A 19,029-nucleotide genomic window follows, 5' to 3' on the forward strand; every position below is an offset into this window, starting at 1 on the left:
TTCCTTCTTCTTGGAGCAAATTCATTAAATATTAGTTTGCCTTAGTACTATCGTTTCACTCTTTCGATTAATCGTTACATGGCCAATAGTATAAATCATACCATAATATTTAGAATCAAACCACTAGAGACACGAGCTTCATAATAATAGGTGTGATCTTAACGTAGGCTTTATTCAAATTTTCAGAATTCAGCACACCAACTATGTCACGTGTTGGGGATACCACTTTTCTCCGTCTATTGAATATCCTCTAACTCCCAGCACCAAGGAGCCACTTCATTGCTAAAACCGTTAATTCTCTTTTCTTTGAGAAACCCGCTCGAAAAAGGAGTTATATTACAAAGAAAGTATGACGTAGTTATTTTTTGGTTGATAGATGGCGCTGGCGTCATATGGCTGCGCTCAGACTTACATTCTATATATATATCCTTCGTATATGCTATAACTTCTTCCATATATGATTTATGTTTTCAATTATCATATTACACTACCAAAACGAAGCCTCGAAATTAGGATGTGATGTGGTTGTAAGAAAGAAAAACCTCCGCATTTGCCTTCATATGTCTCTTGAACGGAGAACCTCATACAAGTTCAATTAAAAACGAACAAATTATTACTTTAAAATTGGACCATGTGGCATTGGGCAAGGAATTGTGGACAAATGAGAAATATACATGAAATGTGGCCTATTAACCGTCGAAGGATAAACTTTCTTTTCGCAAATTTATGAGACGACTGGCAGTGAATATTATATTTATAGTCACCGAGAATTCGAAATACGTGGGAGTTTCATTCGTGTGTTTCCCTGTGTTTTTGTACGCTAGTGCTATCTTGGAGTGGAACTTCCATTCGTTTCTTATTCCTTTGTAAAAGTTTCGCTTCCATTGTTCCTGTGCGCGCACAACGATTTCGGCTGTCATATTGTAATTTCAACTGATGCGCGCCAATCAGTACCGTTTAATGATGTTCACGCATAATTACTATTTATTTATTCCATATTGCTGGGGCACAGACATTGAATTGAATGATGCCATTCACACACAAGTCTGCGGGGCGGGTAAAATTATTTCTCCCATCGTGTCAAACGGATATAGTAAAATCATTTCGCTGAAAAACCATAGCCCAAGTATTTAATAACAGATATTGAGCACACTTCCTTGCAAACCCCTTCAGGACTTGGCTCATTCTTGGTTCTTTCCAGTCATATTCTTGGAATAATATTCCAAGTTGCATACTCTTATTCAACTAGAAATTTCAACAATAGTCACAACAGGACCTGCAATGAATCGACCTTGTTGATAAGAGAACCATTTTTAAAGATCTCAAAAGTTCATCTTTCACATCAATTCAGCAGTAAATACGGACTTGAACCAATCAGTACCTAATTAAATATTAAAGATATCACCATTGTACTAAAGGCTATCAATCAACTTTGAAGTACGTCCTTTCTACAAGAGACAATATGATGGACAAAATCTACAAAATATATCACTGCAACTTTAAGACCTGCAATTACACTCTCTCATAAAACAATTTCGAAATAATGCAAACAAAAGTGAAGCTAGATATGACATCTTAAGTCTAGAACAGAGTGTTGACCTAATACATCCTGAAATGCCATCAAAATAACTTCCAGGCACATACTGAATCACCTATCAACACTTACTTTTACAAATTTTATTCTCAATGAATATTACCTCGGCAGCACCATATAGCACAACAAAGATTTACTTGCCAGTTTAACCTCAGGAAAATTTGGGAAGCAAATGAAACATGAAGCATTCCAAATTTTCGTAAGGTGACAGTAGAACTAATCAATCCAAACATTATTCCATTTTTTCAATTCTTTATCCCTACTTTCCACACATTCATTTTGCACTGAATCATCCCATTTCCAAATCGCATAATTCCACTCAGCCATTTTCTGAGGAAGAAGAGGATAGAACTGAACACCCTTCATAGAAGACAGGTTTAATGAAACAATTAGATTCCTAAACATTGTCAGATTTCATTTCTGTCTTTAGTGACAGCGTGAATATAAAAACTCCATTCAAATCTAATTTTACTTCTATTAAAGAATGATGACAGATGCACAAGTGTCAGCCGCACATTAGAGCTCGTAATAACTAATTTGAGCCTAACAAAAAATATAAACTAATTATTGAAGTAAACAAACTCAATGTTTCTTACCACAAATTTTATAGGCACGCTTCAACGCATCAGCATCATCCTCAGGCCAGTTTGACCTTAGGATGACTGCGATGCGTTGAAACTAGTCATACCCAATAAAATTGGTGGAAAAAGTTTTTTTAAATTCAGTGATAATTGATTTCCACCAAGTAAAGGCTGAAAACAGATCACAAAACCATATTGAAAGAGAAAAATCACAATCAAATATACTGCATTCGATACATATGAAGAAGTATTTTTAATAAATTAGTTTATAGAAAAAGTTCTTGGTCACAAACAATCAAATGTTCATATATTGTGTAAGTTATGCTCAAAGATGATGTTTTGAGTATGATCTAACCTCAGGCACAATCTTCTAACATGAACATTTAAATACTGAGGAAAGCTACTACTTCACCTTCCATTGACAAAGCAAACAAAAATATATTTCCTACTTAATTGTTGTTCTTTCCCTCATGACATATCACAGGGTGCAACATTTTCTTGACAACAAATAGTGACACATTATAAATTGACTTAAGAAAAATGTCATTTGCAATCACTCTTAGTGCAAGGTATACTGCTTCAAATGTTTTAGGCCAATAGACTTTCTAACTTAAAAGATTTTATTAGGGATATTTATATTTGATGAGGCTGAGGGAAAATCTTGGTGTGCGACTATTATGACAAACAATGAGCTGAAGGCAGGTCTATAGAATGCCTTGTATAGTTAAAGGGAGGTAATGAGAAATACGCAGTATGCAGGGTAATGGGTACTTAAAAGATTAATTTCAGGAAGTTTTACAATTAGGAAAGATCATGGGCAATAAATTGACCAATGGCAAAAGTAAGGGACCAATTCTTTGAAATCAATAAAAATGGCATATTCCTTTCAAATAATTTATTTCAGAAAATATTGATAAAAAAATGATAAGATGCACAACCAATCAATTGACTTCACTCAGAAACACGATTTACAGTGAAAATAATATGACCGGTGGCTTAAAACCATATGTCACAGGTGGATGCAGAATATTTATTATATATTTGAACAAAATGGACCCAGGGTGGAAAACAAAGATTTTCCAAAGACAGTGTCACTCAAGAGTTTAACTGTACCATACCTAGGAAAAACACATGTTTAACTGGGTTAAGGTCACCTCATAAAATAAAGCTGTGCCGTACAGACCCTCGCCAGAAAATAGGACGAGTCTCAGGCAACAATTGTGAAAATTTTCAATTTCCATTACAATACAATAATGAAAGGTCAATTTTCACACCATTTAAAATTACAACACAGTATCACTACATAAAACCACCACATTGATCAACCCAAAGGTCAGTTTGACAGGTGAGGTAGAGCTCACCCAATACTAAGCCCAATGCTATTTGTAATTGTCACACGTCAGAGTAGGGGGGTGAGTTCCTTTCCCTGTACTTTCCCAGGAAGCTCTGCTAACTGAAAATCACAGAGCTTGATTGAAGCTGGGGGTGCCCAAAAGCATATGGGAATTGAACCCAGGCCCTCCAGTCAGTAGCCACAGCTCTACCCACTGGACTACCATGCCCTCTCATTATATATAACCTTTAAAATCATACTCTGCCGAAACCAGGGTCAGTTGATGGGTGAACATTCATCTGATTTTATCATCCCACTATACAGTAAAACCAAATTGAATATACAGTACAGTAACACATAACATGCAAGAGTGTTAGTTGCCCAGAAGAATTAATACAAATGATTTTGATCAGGCACAACAATGCGTGACTAGTACAGAGTTATATATGGTGATCAAGAGACAGGTCCACAAAATATGAGAGATTTGGTGCAGTTCTAAGGAAATCCTACACCAAGGAGATAATGAAGAATAGCAGGAAACCAGGTAGGTAAGGGTACATATTTTACTGGTATTAGGAACACACTTTATAATGAAAACCATTACCAACAAGAGTCAACAAATGAATGTCCCATCCTTGCAAATAAATAAAAAAGTCATATTCCTTTCAAATAATTTATTTCAGAAAATATCGATGAAAATGATAGATGCACAACCATTCAATTGAAACTTACTCAGAACATGAAACATGAATTACAGTGAAACAATAGGATCAGTGACTTAAAACCATATGTAACTTATGGAGGCTCCTGGGTAGGCTTATGCAAAGATAAATTTGAACAACATGGACCTGGGATGGTAAACAAGGGCTTCCAAAATGTCACTCACAATTTCAGTAGGACCATACATACTGAAAAACATTTTATTTGTATGGGTCAAAACATAAAATAAAGATGCACTTTACAAACCCCCACTGGAAAGTCGAAAACTGAATTTAACGTACAAGTACAGAAACACACATCATCCCAAATGTTTTCAGGAAGCTGCTTATTTTCTCCAAACTTGAAAAAAATCAGCCCTTCATTTAAATGCATCCTCAATTTCAAGTTACTATTACATACCACTTGTTGGACTTCCAGTCAATTTATGTGTCCAATTGAGAACAACAGTCACGCATACACTCATTCTAAATGTCTAACATTGGTACCTTTGTCTCAGGCAACTCCTTAACTCTTAATTTGACTTTCATTTCATTATCCCTAATTTCATTGGTAAAATAAAAACAAAAATTTTCAAGTGGGCAACATGATTTTAGCATAAAGTCATGCCCTGAAAATTCATTAGGTATGGAGCACTTTCTATTTGGAGCATTTTCTCATCAAGTAAAATTTGATTTAATTTCTCCTTTGACAAGTAAAATTTGATTTAATTTCTCATTCAACACGTAAAATTTGATTTAATTTCTCTTTCAACAAGTAAAATTTGATTACATTCCTTTTTTTACAAACAAATTTATTTTATTTTAATTTCTCATTTGACAAGTAAATCTTGTATGATTTCAATTTCTTATTTGACAAGAATTTTATTCGAATAATAGTTTCTTTTTTGAGAAGTATATCACTTTACTTGTGGAGTTTCTTTTTATGAAGCATATTTGGTTTTATAAGTTCATAAATTCATCAATTGATACATAGTGGCAATGGAGTGGAGTGGGCTAATTTCCTGCACTGCAGGATTTTGCTCTAAATTAAAAATTTACAAATAAATCATCCACATTAAAAAAAGACCCTAAGTTCAAGGAACTAACTGAATCTTTTACTCCCCATCCCCCTGGTTGATGTTCCATTTCCTAATTAAAATGTCATTTCTCTCCCACAGCACAATCTAAGAACAGTCATCGGCAAGTAGTACTGCAGAGGAGAGGGAGAGAGAGATATTCAGTGGAACAGTTCTATGTGGCAAGCACATTATACCACTGACACCTGGGTCCTCATAATTAGCATCACACAACAGTATTTCATTCATCACCACCTTCTTCATCACCATCCCCCTCACCATCGCCTTCCCCTTCTGCTTCACCCTCACCTTCACCATCTGCTTCAACCTCACCATCACCTTCTGCATCTCCCTCTTCTCCTTCCTCAGCTTGAAACAGACAAATAACTGTAGATATAAAAGCCACACACCAACGGTTCGATCATTAGGTTATGATTCTTTTAAGACTATAAGTAAAAAAAAAAACAGACACTGAGCATACACTACCTATAAGTACAATCATAAATTATAAGTCTCTGTAAACAGACAAGAAAATACATTGGAAGTATGTTGTCTTCCAAGCATTGCTCTCAAAAACCATTTTAATTTAGCTTTTACATTTTCTACATACATTTGAATTAAGGCTCAAAGATAATTAATAAATGCCAAGGCACCAAATGCTAACCACTCCAAAATTAAAGCTGAATTGCAAAATGGAAGCAAAAAATTCAATGCAACATAATTCATTATCAAGCACTATTTCAATACAGCTTGTATTTAAGAAGTTTAAGGAACCTTCATCTAAAACTGTTTCATGGATAAGTTAGCATGATGAAAGTGCACATGCACATCTCCACTAAGCATATTAAATAAACTAATCTGATGTTGCATGATAAACATTTGTAATTTCTTTGCAAAACAAATATTTTTAGCTTCCTTCTACAACAATGACAGGAAAACAAGACTCTAGCCAAAGGTTAAATATCGTGAGGCACATTAACAAAAATTCAGAGGGCTGTGGGAAATGCTGCAAAGTTACTTTAAAGAGGAGTCACCTTATAGGCATCAAAGTACCTTGACAGGGACAAATTTAAATTTGCATGTGAGCCCACTAATAACTGCTTACATTTGTACATGCACTTCTCCCATCTCCCATGACATTACAGCTGACAACTTCCCTCGATTTTGATCAGCTTTCATTCATAAGAACACAAAGGTCAGCTATTTAAAATTTCCCACATATCTCCCTCATAGATTAACTGATTATAAAATACAGCTGCTACAAGCTCAAAAAATTCCCCCATATTAGAGCTGAATATAGTTAATGCTCAAAACTTCCATGCTACTTTGACAAGAAAGAAGCATGCCATCAGTCAACATACCAGAAATGGCATTAGTTACAACATCAAGTGCATTTATACTGTCTTCCACCTTGGTCTGTAAAAATGGGGAATACTTTTAAACATTTAGACCAATAACGATGTAAAATTCAGTTTAAAATAGTTAAGTGTTATAGATTCAGAAGTCCTGCTTTAAACTATTCTAACAAATTGTGTCTATATGCCACATCAAACATGTTATCCTTTTCCAAAGAAACTGCGGGAGATGCCACAACAGTAACATTTAACGGAGTCATCCGCTGATGTGCATTTCAATGCAACAATTGTGACAATAAATCCCAGTCAAGGTGAATGATTTTTACACTCTGAAATTGTTGCATGTTATCCTTTGTTTTACAATTACTCATTTCACATAACATTCTCTTCACCCACTTCTGTCCACCAACTATGCTGTCATGGAATTCATACCGAAATGGCAACTTTTCAGCAATTATACAGGAAGCAGTTTAGGCTATGAGGAACCTATGAGGCTGCTTGTACCACCATGAAAAAGGACTAGGCAACACTTCACTTACTGTGTTAAATGGGATGAAATAAAAATAGAATGAAACTTTGCCTCGGTGGTAAAAGCATCTTGAGAAAGGGACCAAGGCGATCAGTACAGCTGTGGTTGATGAGGAGGGGGAGAGGAGAATGCCTAAAATGTGCCCACACATTTATGCCTTGTCTGATGTAGGAAGCCAATCAGAGATTGAACCATCACCGTCCTAAAACATTAGAAGTATTGCCTTCGTGGTAAATGGTCCTTCAAGTGAGTCACCAAGCTTTAGACTGCAATATCTGGTGGTTTTTTGCATAGAAGAAAACAAAAACATTCCATCAGGCTCAAGTCGCTACAGCAAATGCACAAACTAATAAAATAGACTGCGCGATAGAACCAAAACAGAGTGCAGTATTGCTGAATAGATGAAAGAAAGGTTAGTAGACTTCAAATCTTAGTATTTATTCATGTACCTCAGTTTTGTTAGAAATTTACTCACTGCTTTTATTTGCTTGGAATTTTTGGAACAGAAAAATATTCCATGGATGATCAACGATGCAAATGGTGAAATACAAGTAAAACCGAATAGAAATACTATAGGATTACCACATACCGGAATCAAACCACAATCTTGTCACAGCAAAGCATGTAGATGACAAAAATTCAAGGGATGAGTTCAATATTAACATCTCTATGCTGCTAAAATAATTATGAAAAATTAGTATAACAATAGTTTACTGGTAAAGATAGATTCTTGATGCACGGAAGCACTTCCTCACCTAACTCCACCAAAAATGACAATACCTTCTCACCATTCACTACTATAAGCACTTTTTAATGCCGGACAATTTTTAATTCCCTCAATTCCTACCAATGTATTTAATTATTTTTTCTTTCCTCTACCTCATCTATCAAACATTATCATCGGTGTAAGTCTTTAAAATTCTGCATTCAATTTTGTTGCCTTTGATTTGTTTAGTGTAACCTATGTACACATAAAAAAAATAATCAACCATTAAAACAATTTTCTTGCATGAAGTTAACAAAAATTATTCAATGGGATGCTGACTTAACTGCTGAATAACCACCTATATATGAGTAGATCAATTTAAGGGTGCTTTTATTATCCACTGGCTATATGAATGCATATCATGTATTGGCATAGATAAGATGACAGTGCACATCATCATCAGTGGAAATTTGGTGATGCAAAAGATATGCAAGTAACTCATTCCGGAGGTCTTGATGAAGGTCCAAAAGCAGGGTCAAGTGTCTGCTTGTAACCTTCTGCACTGCATGGCAACTATTCCCCAACCCCCTCACAGTCCCGAATTGGGACCAGCAGACTATTTCCTATTCCTAAAAGTGAAATCCTCCCTCGACGGACACCACCACCAGACCTTAAGTACCATCAAAGAAGCTAGCACATACCCCGAAGGACCTTCCAGCATCCACTTTCAAGTCATGGTTAAGCTGCTGGTGCTGGTGTGTGGACGCTCAAGGGATATATGTACTTAAAAATTTTTGAAGGATTGCAGCAATAACCAAAATACAGGGTGCGTTCCGAAAGTAATGCAATTGAATTTCCCACGCCACTCCTATCATTTAGAGTGGGATCGAACCACTTGGAGTAGGTGAAGGGGATGCTTAGGTTTGCCGTAAAACTTGTCTCAGTGTTCTCCAAGCAGTGAAAGCAGCAGTATGTCAGTTATTATAAACCTCTAGTGCTCCAACCCAGTCACAAAACACCGAGCAGAAATTTCAAGTGAACTTTTGCAACGTATTGAAAATGAACCTGACTATTTGGACAACGGTGACTATTTATCACTGGAGATGAAACTTGGGGTCTTTTAATACAACCCAGAAACAAAACGCCAAAGGTCTGAGTGGCACACCAACCAGTCCCCCAAGCCCAAAAAGGCAAGAATGAGCAAATTAAAAGTGAAAACAATGCTCATCTTCTTTTACGACAGTAAAGGAGTGTTCCATAGGGAGTTGGCTCCTCAATAACAGACAGTTAAGGCTGCCTACTACGTGGATGTGCTCGAAAAACTCTGAAATAGGGTCATCAGGACAAGAAAAGACATCTCCGCCACTTGGAAACTTCATCAAGACAACACACTACAAGTCCGCGAGTTCCTGGCCAAGCACCAGGGGCCAACACTTCCCCAACCCCCCTTTAGTTCTGACGTCACTCCAACAGACTTGGTTTTGTTCCCTTGGATTTGAGGAGCCCTGAAAGGAACCCATTTTTTTCCATAGAAGCAATCCAATCAGCCGTAAAAAAGACCTTGTGAGAGGTCCCCGAAGATGCCTTTCAGGGCGCATATCGGTCATGGAAGAGTCTATGAAAAAATGCATAGCCCAAGGGCAGTACTTTGAAGAACTTGAGTGCAAATCTGTTCAAAAAATTCTTTTAAAAAATAAAAGCATTTCTTTTGGAACGCACCAGTGAAGTCCATTTTTTCCGGAAATTTTCCCGTAACTTTTTATACAAACCATGTACCACCGGTCGGTAGACCAGTGTTCAACCCAGTCCACTACATCTGACAAATAATAATTACTGAAAATAAATATTCCTATGCCAGCATACTTACTGCAGAAATAAAATATTGCCAATCAAAATAGGGGGATTTTCCGAGACGAAAGTCGCCGCGATCCGATTACATCCCGTCAAAATGTATCCAATAAACGATAGGATGAAACGTCATTTTGGTGCCATAATTTCTCACCGTCATCGTTTTTTCTCACGCTAATAAAATAATACGAGGTGCCCATAATCCGATTTTTGGTTTTCATCTAAAAGACTAATTCACAAATTGTTCAGGGTTTTATTCACGATTTAACAAGATATTTTGTCATAATTTTTGGTTTTTTTGCTAAAGCATTTCACCGCATTTACATTTCTTTGTTACTAGTTAAGCACATCATCGTGTTTTCATTACATACTCCCCACGGGTGCGAACACGAGAATATAGTTCGTGACTTTATAACCGCCTCGAACGGCTCGCACTCAAGGGCTGGCTTACCAAACGCAACTTTGTCTCATGACGCCGGGGATCCTCCGCTAACGGTCATTGGTGTCCAACTGTTGGCAAGGTGATGGAAGAGAACGTGAGTGCTGCAAAGCTACTTACTGTGAGGTGACCATAACGACAAGAATCTTAAGTTCAACGTCACCAAATTTTACGACTTAGACTATAAAAAATATCAGAAGATTATCGAATTGAATTTCATGGAGAAAATACAGTTTCATTGACGGCGAATTACATTCGAGCAAGCCAAGTGATTATTCAAATATTTCGCGTGTGGGAGAGTGCAAGGGGCCCGAGAAAAATGTACAATTTAGCATCAACATTTAAATGCAGAAATTCAGTGTAAAATCATTCGCCTCGAACCAGGATCCCGGTTTCATTGAAAATGATTTTCACATTCTGAAATTGTTGCATTGCAATGCACATTAGCGGATGACTCCGTCAAAAGTTACTGCCGCGGCATCTCCCGCAGTTTCTTGGATTTAGTATCAACATATGCACAGTTATCAGGTAAGTCAAACTATATTTTTCTTTATTTTATTTTACACCTCCAGAACGCGCTGAGCTTGAGGATTCGTGATGTGCTCACTTCTGAAAGAGTTTCGAACGACCGGTCACGACGAAAGTTGATGCTATCCGTAAAACTCTGGTTAGAAGATATTCCACGGATGCAGAATATTTCTTTGATGCTCTTACGTGTACTGAACGGCATATTGTGCCTCACCTTAAGTTCGACATAAGTGCTTATTATACATTTTTTGGACAATTCCTTAACCGTGTCATCGATGATATTATAATTAGCCAAACTACTAATAAGAAAAAGATCCCCTTTAAATATTCGGCCAATCGTAATGTCAAGGAAACATCTGAGTTAGTAGTTAACCGCTGAATGTTATCGCATTATTGAAAGCACAGGGCAGACACATTTACAGGGTGCGTTCCAACACTTTTCCGTACACAGAAATGATGCAGTTAATAGAATTGAAATGCCTATATTGCAGTTAAAACCGTGCCGTTAACAGGGCTGACGTAATTTCAGATAACGGTTTGGGAAGCATTTAGTGTTCAAATTGAAATTAAATTTAAAATACTTCGCCTTTCCACATAAACCACTTTTATTACGACCTAGGTTTCGTTATGGTATAACACCATCAGGTCCAGGATGATGTTATACCATAACGAAACCTAGGTCGTAATAATTGTGGTTTATGTGGAAAGGCGAAGTATTTTAAATTTAATTTCAATATGAAGAATTTCCACCAAGTGACGCCAGAAACTGTTTCATTTATTTAGTGTTCAATTCGAAGTCCTGAATCCATAAGAATATACATACACGTGTTCACATTTAACAGGCCACCAGGCAAAAAAAATAATTCAATACTAGAATTATACCAGCATATCAAAAGTTTCTCATCCAAAAACAACAACAAGACATAAATCAGTGGCCGAGATTTCCATGTCCTATCTATTAATTGGAGCACAAAATTTAAAATGAGGGGCAGTAAAACAAAGATACCTGCGAGCTGCTATTAAAAGCTTTTATGTAAAACTCCATACATCAACTTGATACTCCACCACATAGGGGCAATAATATTCTTGATTTGATTGCAATAAACATACCTGAAATATTCTTAAATATATGAAGAATTTTTCCCATGATGGGGTCCGAAAGAAGAAGCTCAAAAGAAAAATGTACTCGTACAAACAAGGGACTATAATGACGGTGTGTGTTACAGAGTTTATTTGCAACTTATAAGTTTGATATTAAACACACATGTTAGGGACATACTGAATCACTTCCTTGACGTCATGCACACAGCAATCAACAGGTTCATTCCAAACAAATTTCTAAAAGATAACACAGATCCTAGATGGTACAGCATGAAAGTTAGAAAACTGTTAAGACATCAAAGGCTATGACACATCAAGATGAAAAATTTAAGGAATAATATCTCTGGTAAGAAATGGAATATGATCACTTGTATATCTAGAACAAACGCCAAGGATTTACAGAAAGCATTCAGTGAATTCAAAAGGAAAATAGACAGCTGGAACTTTAAATGAGAACCCAAAACACTTTGGCCCTACATTTATGGCAGGAAGGCTCAGGGAAATCAATCTACGGTCTTTTCACTCAAAAGGGATAAAGATGAAAATGGCTAACTTTCCAGCTGTTTAGGTATATTCCTACCTTCTAAGCATTTTCATCTATGTCTACTGAATGACTCCAATTGCTTGCAAATTTGTTTTTGCCAACCGTTGCCTAAAGTTAAAATTTCACACGAAGGAATTGAATGTTTTCTGAAAAATATTAATCCAAACAAATTCTCTGGGTCCCATCAAATATCAGCTTGTATATTTAAGGAACTTGTGTCTGAAATTATGCCCTATCTAGACATTATATTTAAGAAGACCCTGGTATGAGTTAACCTTTTGCACTCTGATGTCAAGTGTGACTCGACACTGTTAGCAACGGCAGCAGCTCGTATGTAGAGCCACACTCGACACTGGAGTTTCACCACGAGGGGAATTGGGATTTTTGTCTATTTTTCCAATAACTTTTCTTGTAATCATCTGCATGAAAGGAAAAGGAAAGTTAAGCTTAATTAATAGCATGGCTTGTTTTATAAATGAATAGTATCGACCCATGATGTCGTCGTCGACATAAATGCCGTCTCCCAAAGGATGCCACCACCTACGCAGATGTTTTTTGTAATCCATTTACTGTGTTGTAAGTTCTTTTTCATTTGTATTGTTTGCTTTTCATTACTTGGAAGTCAGATGGAAAACTCCATATATTCACACCTGACCCTAATGAAAAACAAAGATTGTGCGGTTTGCTCTGACCGAAAAATCAAAGGAGGAAGAAGAGAGACAATATATATCTGTGAGACGTGTAAATGTAAACCAGGTCTTCATGTTGGTGAATGCGTCAAAAAATATCATACCATGAAAAATTATAGTTTAAATTATGGTTTATCAATAAAGTTATCAATAATTATGTCAAAAAATCCAAATAAATAAGTTTGTATGAAAAGAAACTCCAGTTTTTCATTCTAGAGCCACGCTTAGCTAATTTGGGGCATTTAAAAAATTGAATCCCGAGTAGACTAAGGCAATCGAGAAAAAAGCACCCGAGTGCAAAGGGTTAATGACAAGGTTCCCAGTGAATAGAAGACTGCCAATGCAACACCTACGTGTATTTAAAAATGGAGATATAAAGTAACCAAGCAATTACAGACCTATTTCCCTCACCTCCATGTCATGCAAGTTCATGGAACATATATTTGTTAGATAATGAGACATATACAGTCAAAGTGTTATTGATGGAAAACCAGTATGGTTTCTGAAATCCTGTGAGAGACAGCTTCCGCTTTTGTTCAAGATTTTTTTATTTTGGGAGGAGAAATGTTTCAGTGAATGCAGTTTTTCTGTATTTTAAAAAAGCTTTTGACATGAAGCCTGTCATTATCACAAGGCATTTTCGAGAAATTCTAAGATTTTTGAAGAAGTACCTCAGAGTAACCTCATCAAAAAAGTAGAAGACTATGGCATCGATAAAAATATTCTGGGCTGGATTAAAGACTTCAAAAGATAGTGTACGGTACAAAGGATGGTCATAGATGGTTTTAGTTCCAATGCAGTACAAGTCCCTTTAGGTGTTCTTCATAAGTGTTATCGGACCTCTTTTATTCCTACTTTAAGTTGACAATATGAACAACATGGTTAATAGTAAGATGTTTATTTGCAGTTTGTAAAAAGATATGAAGTGAATCTAAAACCTTAAGATTCGTATTTTTAACCAAATAAATTTTTGGTATTATTTTCTGTTCATGCATACACATTTCACTGTGTTTTCAATTCGTCAAACCTTTAATATGTCTAGTTTTTTTACAATGTGGACGCATGGTCGCAGAGGATGACAATAGGCATAAATATGAGGATTTTGTAATTTGGCTGAAAAGAAGTAGGATAAAATGACATGTTCGGAAAGGAAACCAAACAGGGATGACTGCGAAATGTGGGGGAAGGAGATGGGTTTACTGACAAATCCAATTAAGGCAGGAAAATTGGATGCTGAGAGTTTCGATTGGTGATGTAATGTTAAAAATGTGATATTGAGGAGAATCTTAGGCAAGTGAGTGAGAGGCAGGAACAGGATAAGCGTGTAAGATTGAATGAAGGAAGCCAGAATTGGGCGTAATGGGAGTGAAGTTTACTGTATTGTCGAATTTCAGGTTGTTTGTTAGAAGAGAAAAGGAAAGTACTGCTGCATCAATGGTTAGGCTGTATCCATCAAAATTTTACCTCGACTGTTATAATATCGATACTAAAATAACAGAAGAAACAAGGAAAAAATACTAAAAACCATTCTAGAAAGATTAGGCAAATGCTAGTATTCGATTAGTTCAAGTTCAGAAAACTGAAACTGTAAAATGAGTAATCAGCAATTATATTTGACATACCAGCGAAATTACGTACAAAATAATAGGTTGAGAGAAACAGAAAAATTAAAATATTGGCAAGATATTCAGTAAATATCCTCAGTAGGCTAAACATGAAAGCGCAAAGAAAGAATATAAATAAGCCAAGGAATGTAGAGCTAAGTTAAGTTTTATGACTCATGGAAGGATGGCAGAGTTTGTTAAAAAATTGGTTCACATGATGTAGAGTTATGCACGTTTCTTATGAAATATTTGTTTCCCTGAGTCAAGTTTGATGACTATATTATCCTTTCCTTTCTGATGCCTGAAAATCATAAATCTATCATTTAAGAAAAACACGTTTTATTTTACGCATGCAAGTTCTAAATTACATGAAAATGATCTATTCAATGAAGTTCCTAGGCTTGTTGTAGAATTTCAGGATCTATCATTCATGAAAAGGTCTGTTTAGTACATACTTGAAATGATGAATTTCTTTTAATGAAGCACCTAGTAACATTAAAAAAAAACAAACATGAACCCACCATGCTCCACAGGAGTAGTCGTTATATTGTTAGAGGTGTTCTGAAGGATTATATACGTGCTTTTTTCCTAGAAAATCCTACAAATTTTTAATCTTAGTAAGCAACATTTATGCCAATTATTTCAAAATTAATTTTACTGCAAGTTGTTGCAATGGATTTATTGCATAGCTCCACATTTCACACAGACAGCATCACTTTATTTATTTTGAAACAGCTCTAGCTGCCATTGCGCTATCAGGTGAGAGATGTCGAAAAGTGGGACAGAACAATTCCACCTCAAAATACTTTCAAGAGGACTATTTAGGAAAAATGAAGTGACAATATTGCACAATAGTATAGTAGCCTAACCCCCGATTTTCCATGCATTTAAGGGTTTTGCAAAACATACCAGTACAATGGTTGACGAGGGATACTTATATTACATAAATGAAAGCAATGAGATGAGACAGATTCTAATACCATTTACAACATGCAATTTACTCAGTAGTTCCCTACGGAATAAAATTACCGGGACACAACTATACACAAAACGTACAAAGGATAATAAGGTCTACAAGCAGAGACTTAGAGCTTACCATCATCATCACCTTCCCCTTCTTCCATGCCATCTTCACCTTCCTCATCTTCCTCCTCCCCAATCACTTCCTCATCTTCTGCATCTTCCCCTTCAACTTCCTCCTCTTCATCTACTTCATCCTCCCCTACCGCTCCAGAATCATCTGCTTCTTCCTCTTCCGAGCTGCAGATTAAATGAAACCATGCTCTCACCCAGTCACTCAAGTGTTGACCAACCAAACAATATTCACCAGAATAATCACAATAGTACATCACAGAAACCATAAAAATCAATTTTAGGTCCACCGAATACCAACCACTCCAGTGAAATAGAAATTGATATCAAGTGCACCATTTTCCCATTACCTGCAATTAAATTTAAAAATGCAGCGATATCCAACAAAAAATGTTTGTCTTCAGTACACTAAAAAAAACAGTGGCCATAGTGAAAATAGAAAAAATGTCAAGTCTGCAGTACGTATTCGATGAAAATGGTGGAAGGTCTTCTGGTTACCAAGGTTACACCACAAGAAATTAAGCTTTAAAAGATAATCACCAAAATATAAGCAAAAAATGATAATATTCTCGCACAAATACAGCAATAATGTACCATGCCATTTAAAACTATCACTGGAATAGAAGTCAAAGGGATGGGCAATGAAAGAGATTTCTAACTACCAATTTGTTGGTTACAGTTAACTTCAATGACTATAACTATTCCTAGTACTAACTCAACTCTTAAGACTCTGTGATCACATGGGTCAACACCCATGAAGAAGTGTAGAAGTCACCAAAACACTATTAATATAACCAAGAACAAGTGGTATTATAGAAGGAATGGAGAAAATTAACACAAAACACAACTAAAATAATCACATTTGAGTGGAATTAAAACGGACCTGCATCTTTCAAAAGACATGATGAGAAAATTAAGCGATTGTCAGTGATAAAAAAGAATATTGGTGTTAAAATAAATGAAGAATGTATGTCTTGCACAGGATGAATCCAGCCAGATAATCACCAAAATGTAGGCCAAAGATTATGAAATTCTCGTTGTCATTTAGTAGTAGCGCTTGGTCCCAAACATCACCTGCAAGGGGATAAGAGTGAAAAGTGACTTGCAATAGAAAAAGGATTTCCGATTTCAATTCCGTTGGTTACAGTGTAAAATGTTTTCAATAACTATGATTATAAACATTAATTCATAACTTAACTCAGAGTTCACACACAATAGGCCATTAAAAATGAAGTAACCAAATATTACTACAATAATCAAGGGAAACTGTTTGTTAAGTAATAGTAAAGCAAAATTACTGCCAAGCTAACCATGAGAACATCGTCACAAATCACCTTCTACTTATTCCCCACAAATAACAGCAAATCAACTATAAACTTATTTCCCTAATCCTCACCGGCATATGAAATGTTTGGCAATCTCTTCTAAATTTCCAGCCCATGATTTCCATCACAGTTCACTCAACACTTTATTACTATTTAGCTTAACATTCGCCATTGGAATCTTTGAATCTGGAAACATTTCATTTAGATGGTTGCTCAAGTTATTGCTCCGTATATTATTCTAATTGGTTTGAAGAAGCCTAATGATTTTTTGTATGCTTTTCTGACACCCTGGTTACACCAAATTGATCTCATTTTTTATCTTTTAAAAATTTACATGAAGTGAAACTGAAGAATATAGTGTTCTCAAGGAAATGATCCCACTTAACTTTATTAACATTATGTTCACAAACATTATTAATGATTTACAAATGAACTCTGACACATGCACATTAAGCTTGATTAACCTTTTTTTGACCCAGTTTTTATGACAAATTTTTCATTTGAACTTGGCAGCGGCTAGTATTTTTTCCTCAGTTGCAATAATAGGGTATTTCTTCATGTAGTTTAATCAAAACAAATCACCTGCATCATTTCTCATAGCAATTGCATCAATGGTCACCGTGCAGTAACTGTCTCTAAGCAATAACTAAAACTATTTTTCTTTAAAAGCAATCATCAGGAGATACAAATCTACAGTGTTTATTACGTGACAAACAAAAATTTTGGATAAAAAACCTCTCATTTGTTTCACTGGTTCAGATATTGAATTTACTTCAGCATCAACTGCACTTATAAATGAGCATATCTCAATGTTTTGGATTAAGGACCTCACATTGAACACTATTACAACCATTATCTGGAATTACCTGAGCTCTACTAATGAAAGAATATTTACAGCAGTTAAATTTTAATGGTCGGCTACTCAAGTGGATAACCAGCAATTAGCTCAAGAATTACATCTCCAAATGTGCATGGATTGTTTCCTAAACTCTATGTATTCTAGAATATATAACAGGGATTATTTTCTTATTATACGGGTCCCTATTCAACTAATTGTTGGCAATGGTGGTATAATTCAGTTCATACATACAAGAGTTTTGCAGAGCAGCAAATGGGAGATTTCCAATCTCAATTCCATTGGTTAGTGTGACACTATTTGAAATACTGTATTTTTATTATCATTGTCTTTTGATGCCAATGAGTGATTAAATGGTGAACACCGATATTGAAGTGAAGAATAAGCAAATCTGATCATAAACATCAAGAGAAATGATTTATTAGGAGAGCAGAAAGGCTATATTAATGTCAAGTTAACCATAGAAACCTAAGCTAAATCCAGACTTCACTTAGGCATTTAAATCTCTCAAATTTAGGGAGGACGCCATCTTGAAGGGTGTTCAAACTCATTAGGCAGCAAGAGGGCACCCATTTCAGCCCACGGATTTAGGACACAAGGGTATCCTCAATATACCATATGGCAACCCCAGAATTCCAAGGGTTAAAAGCGAGACAACTAGCAGAAGAATAATCCTCATGGTGGGAGAGTATTATATTTGTTGGTAACAATAACATTGGTCATTTCTTTGAGAGTGCACAATTATTCGGTGAAAATATGAAGGGATTTCTTAATGCGAGGTGGGAAGAGGCAGAGCTTTCCTTGGGTAATAGAAATTTGGCATCCTCCGCATGAATTTAACTTTTGTAATAGCAATATTTTATCAAGGTATTGGAGAGAGATATTAGAAATGTAGAGAAAAGAACATATTTATTAGTTTGGTGCTTCATTTTGTGACTAAGAACACTATCTTCACCGGAAAATAATTTTCAATCATAATGCTGTTTGATTTTGTTATGGGTCACAAAATATTTTGGTAGTCGTGTCCATCCAAAAACCTACCTTAACCGGTAGATTACCTCATAATAATAATAATAATCCTGTTTGTAGAGTGTAAGCATTAAGTAATGCCCTTGGTAAAAATAGAGCTGC

The 19,029-nt window shown here is 35.8% G+C and overlaps 1 protein-coding gene across 2 annotated transcripts in view; it reads right to left on the reverse strand.

Moving 5' to 3' along the window:
• Positions 1-3,061: 3,061 nt before the first annotated feature.
• The window catches only part of Set (NAP domain-containing protein SET), a 43,119-nt gene continuing 27,151 nt past the window's right edge, over positions 3,062-19,029 (reverse strand). The window contains exons 6-7 of one of the 2 annotated variants that reach the window (XM_071593115.1): positions 15,722-15,885; positions 3,062-5,651 (exon numbers count right to left, since the gene is read on the reverse strand). In XM_071593115.1, the coding sequence (XP_071449216.1) occupies positions 5,524-5,651; positions 15,722-15,885 (292 nt within the window). In that variant the 3' untranslated portion in view covers positions 3,062-5,523. Of the gene's footprint in view, positions 5,670-15,721; positions 15,886-19,029 lie in introns of both variants that reach the window. The other variant, XM_071593114.1, reaches the window with a different exon arrangement.

The sequence above is a fragment of the Hetaerina americana genome, unplaced genomic scaffold (assembly GCF_022747635.1).
Source record: "Hetaerina americana unplaced genomic scaffold, ioHetAmer1.1.p SCAF_51, whole genome shotgun sequence".
Taxonomy (NCBI): domain Eukaryota; kingdom Metazoa; phylum Arthropoda; class Insecta; order Odonata; family Calopterygidae; genus Hetaerina; species Hetaerina americana.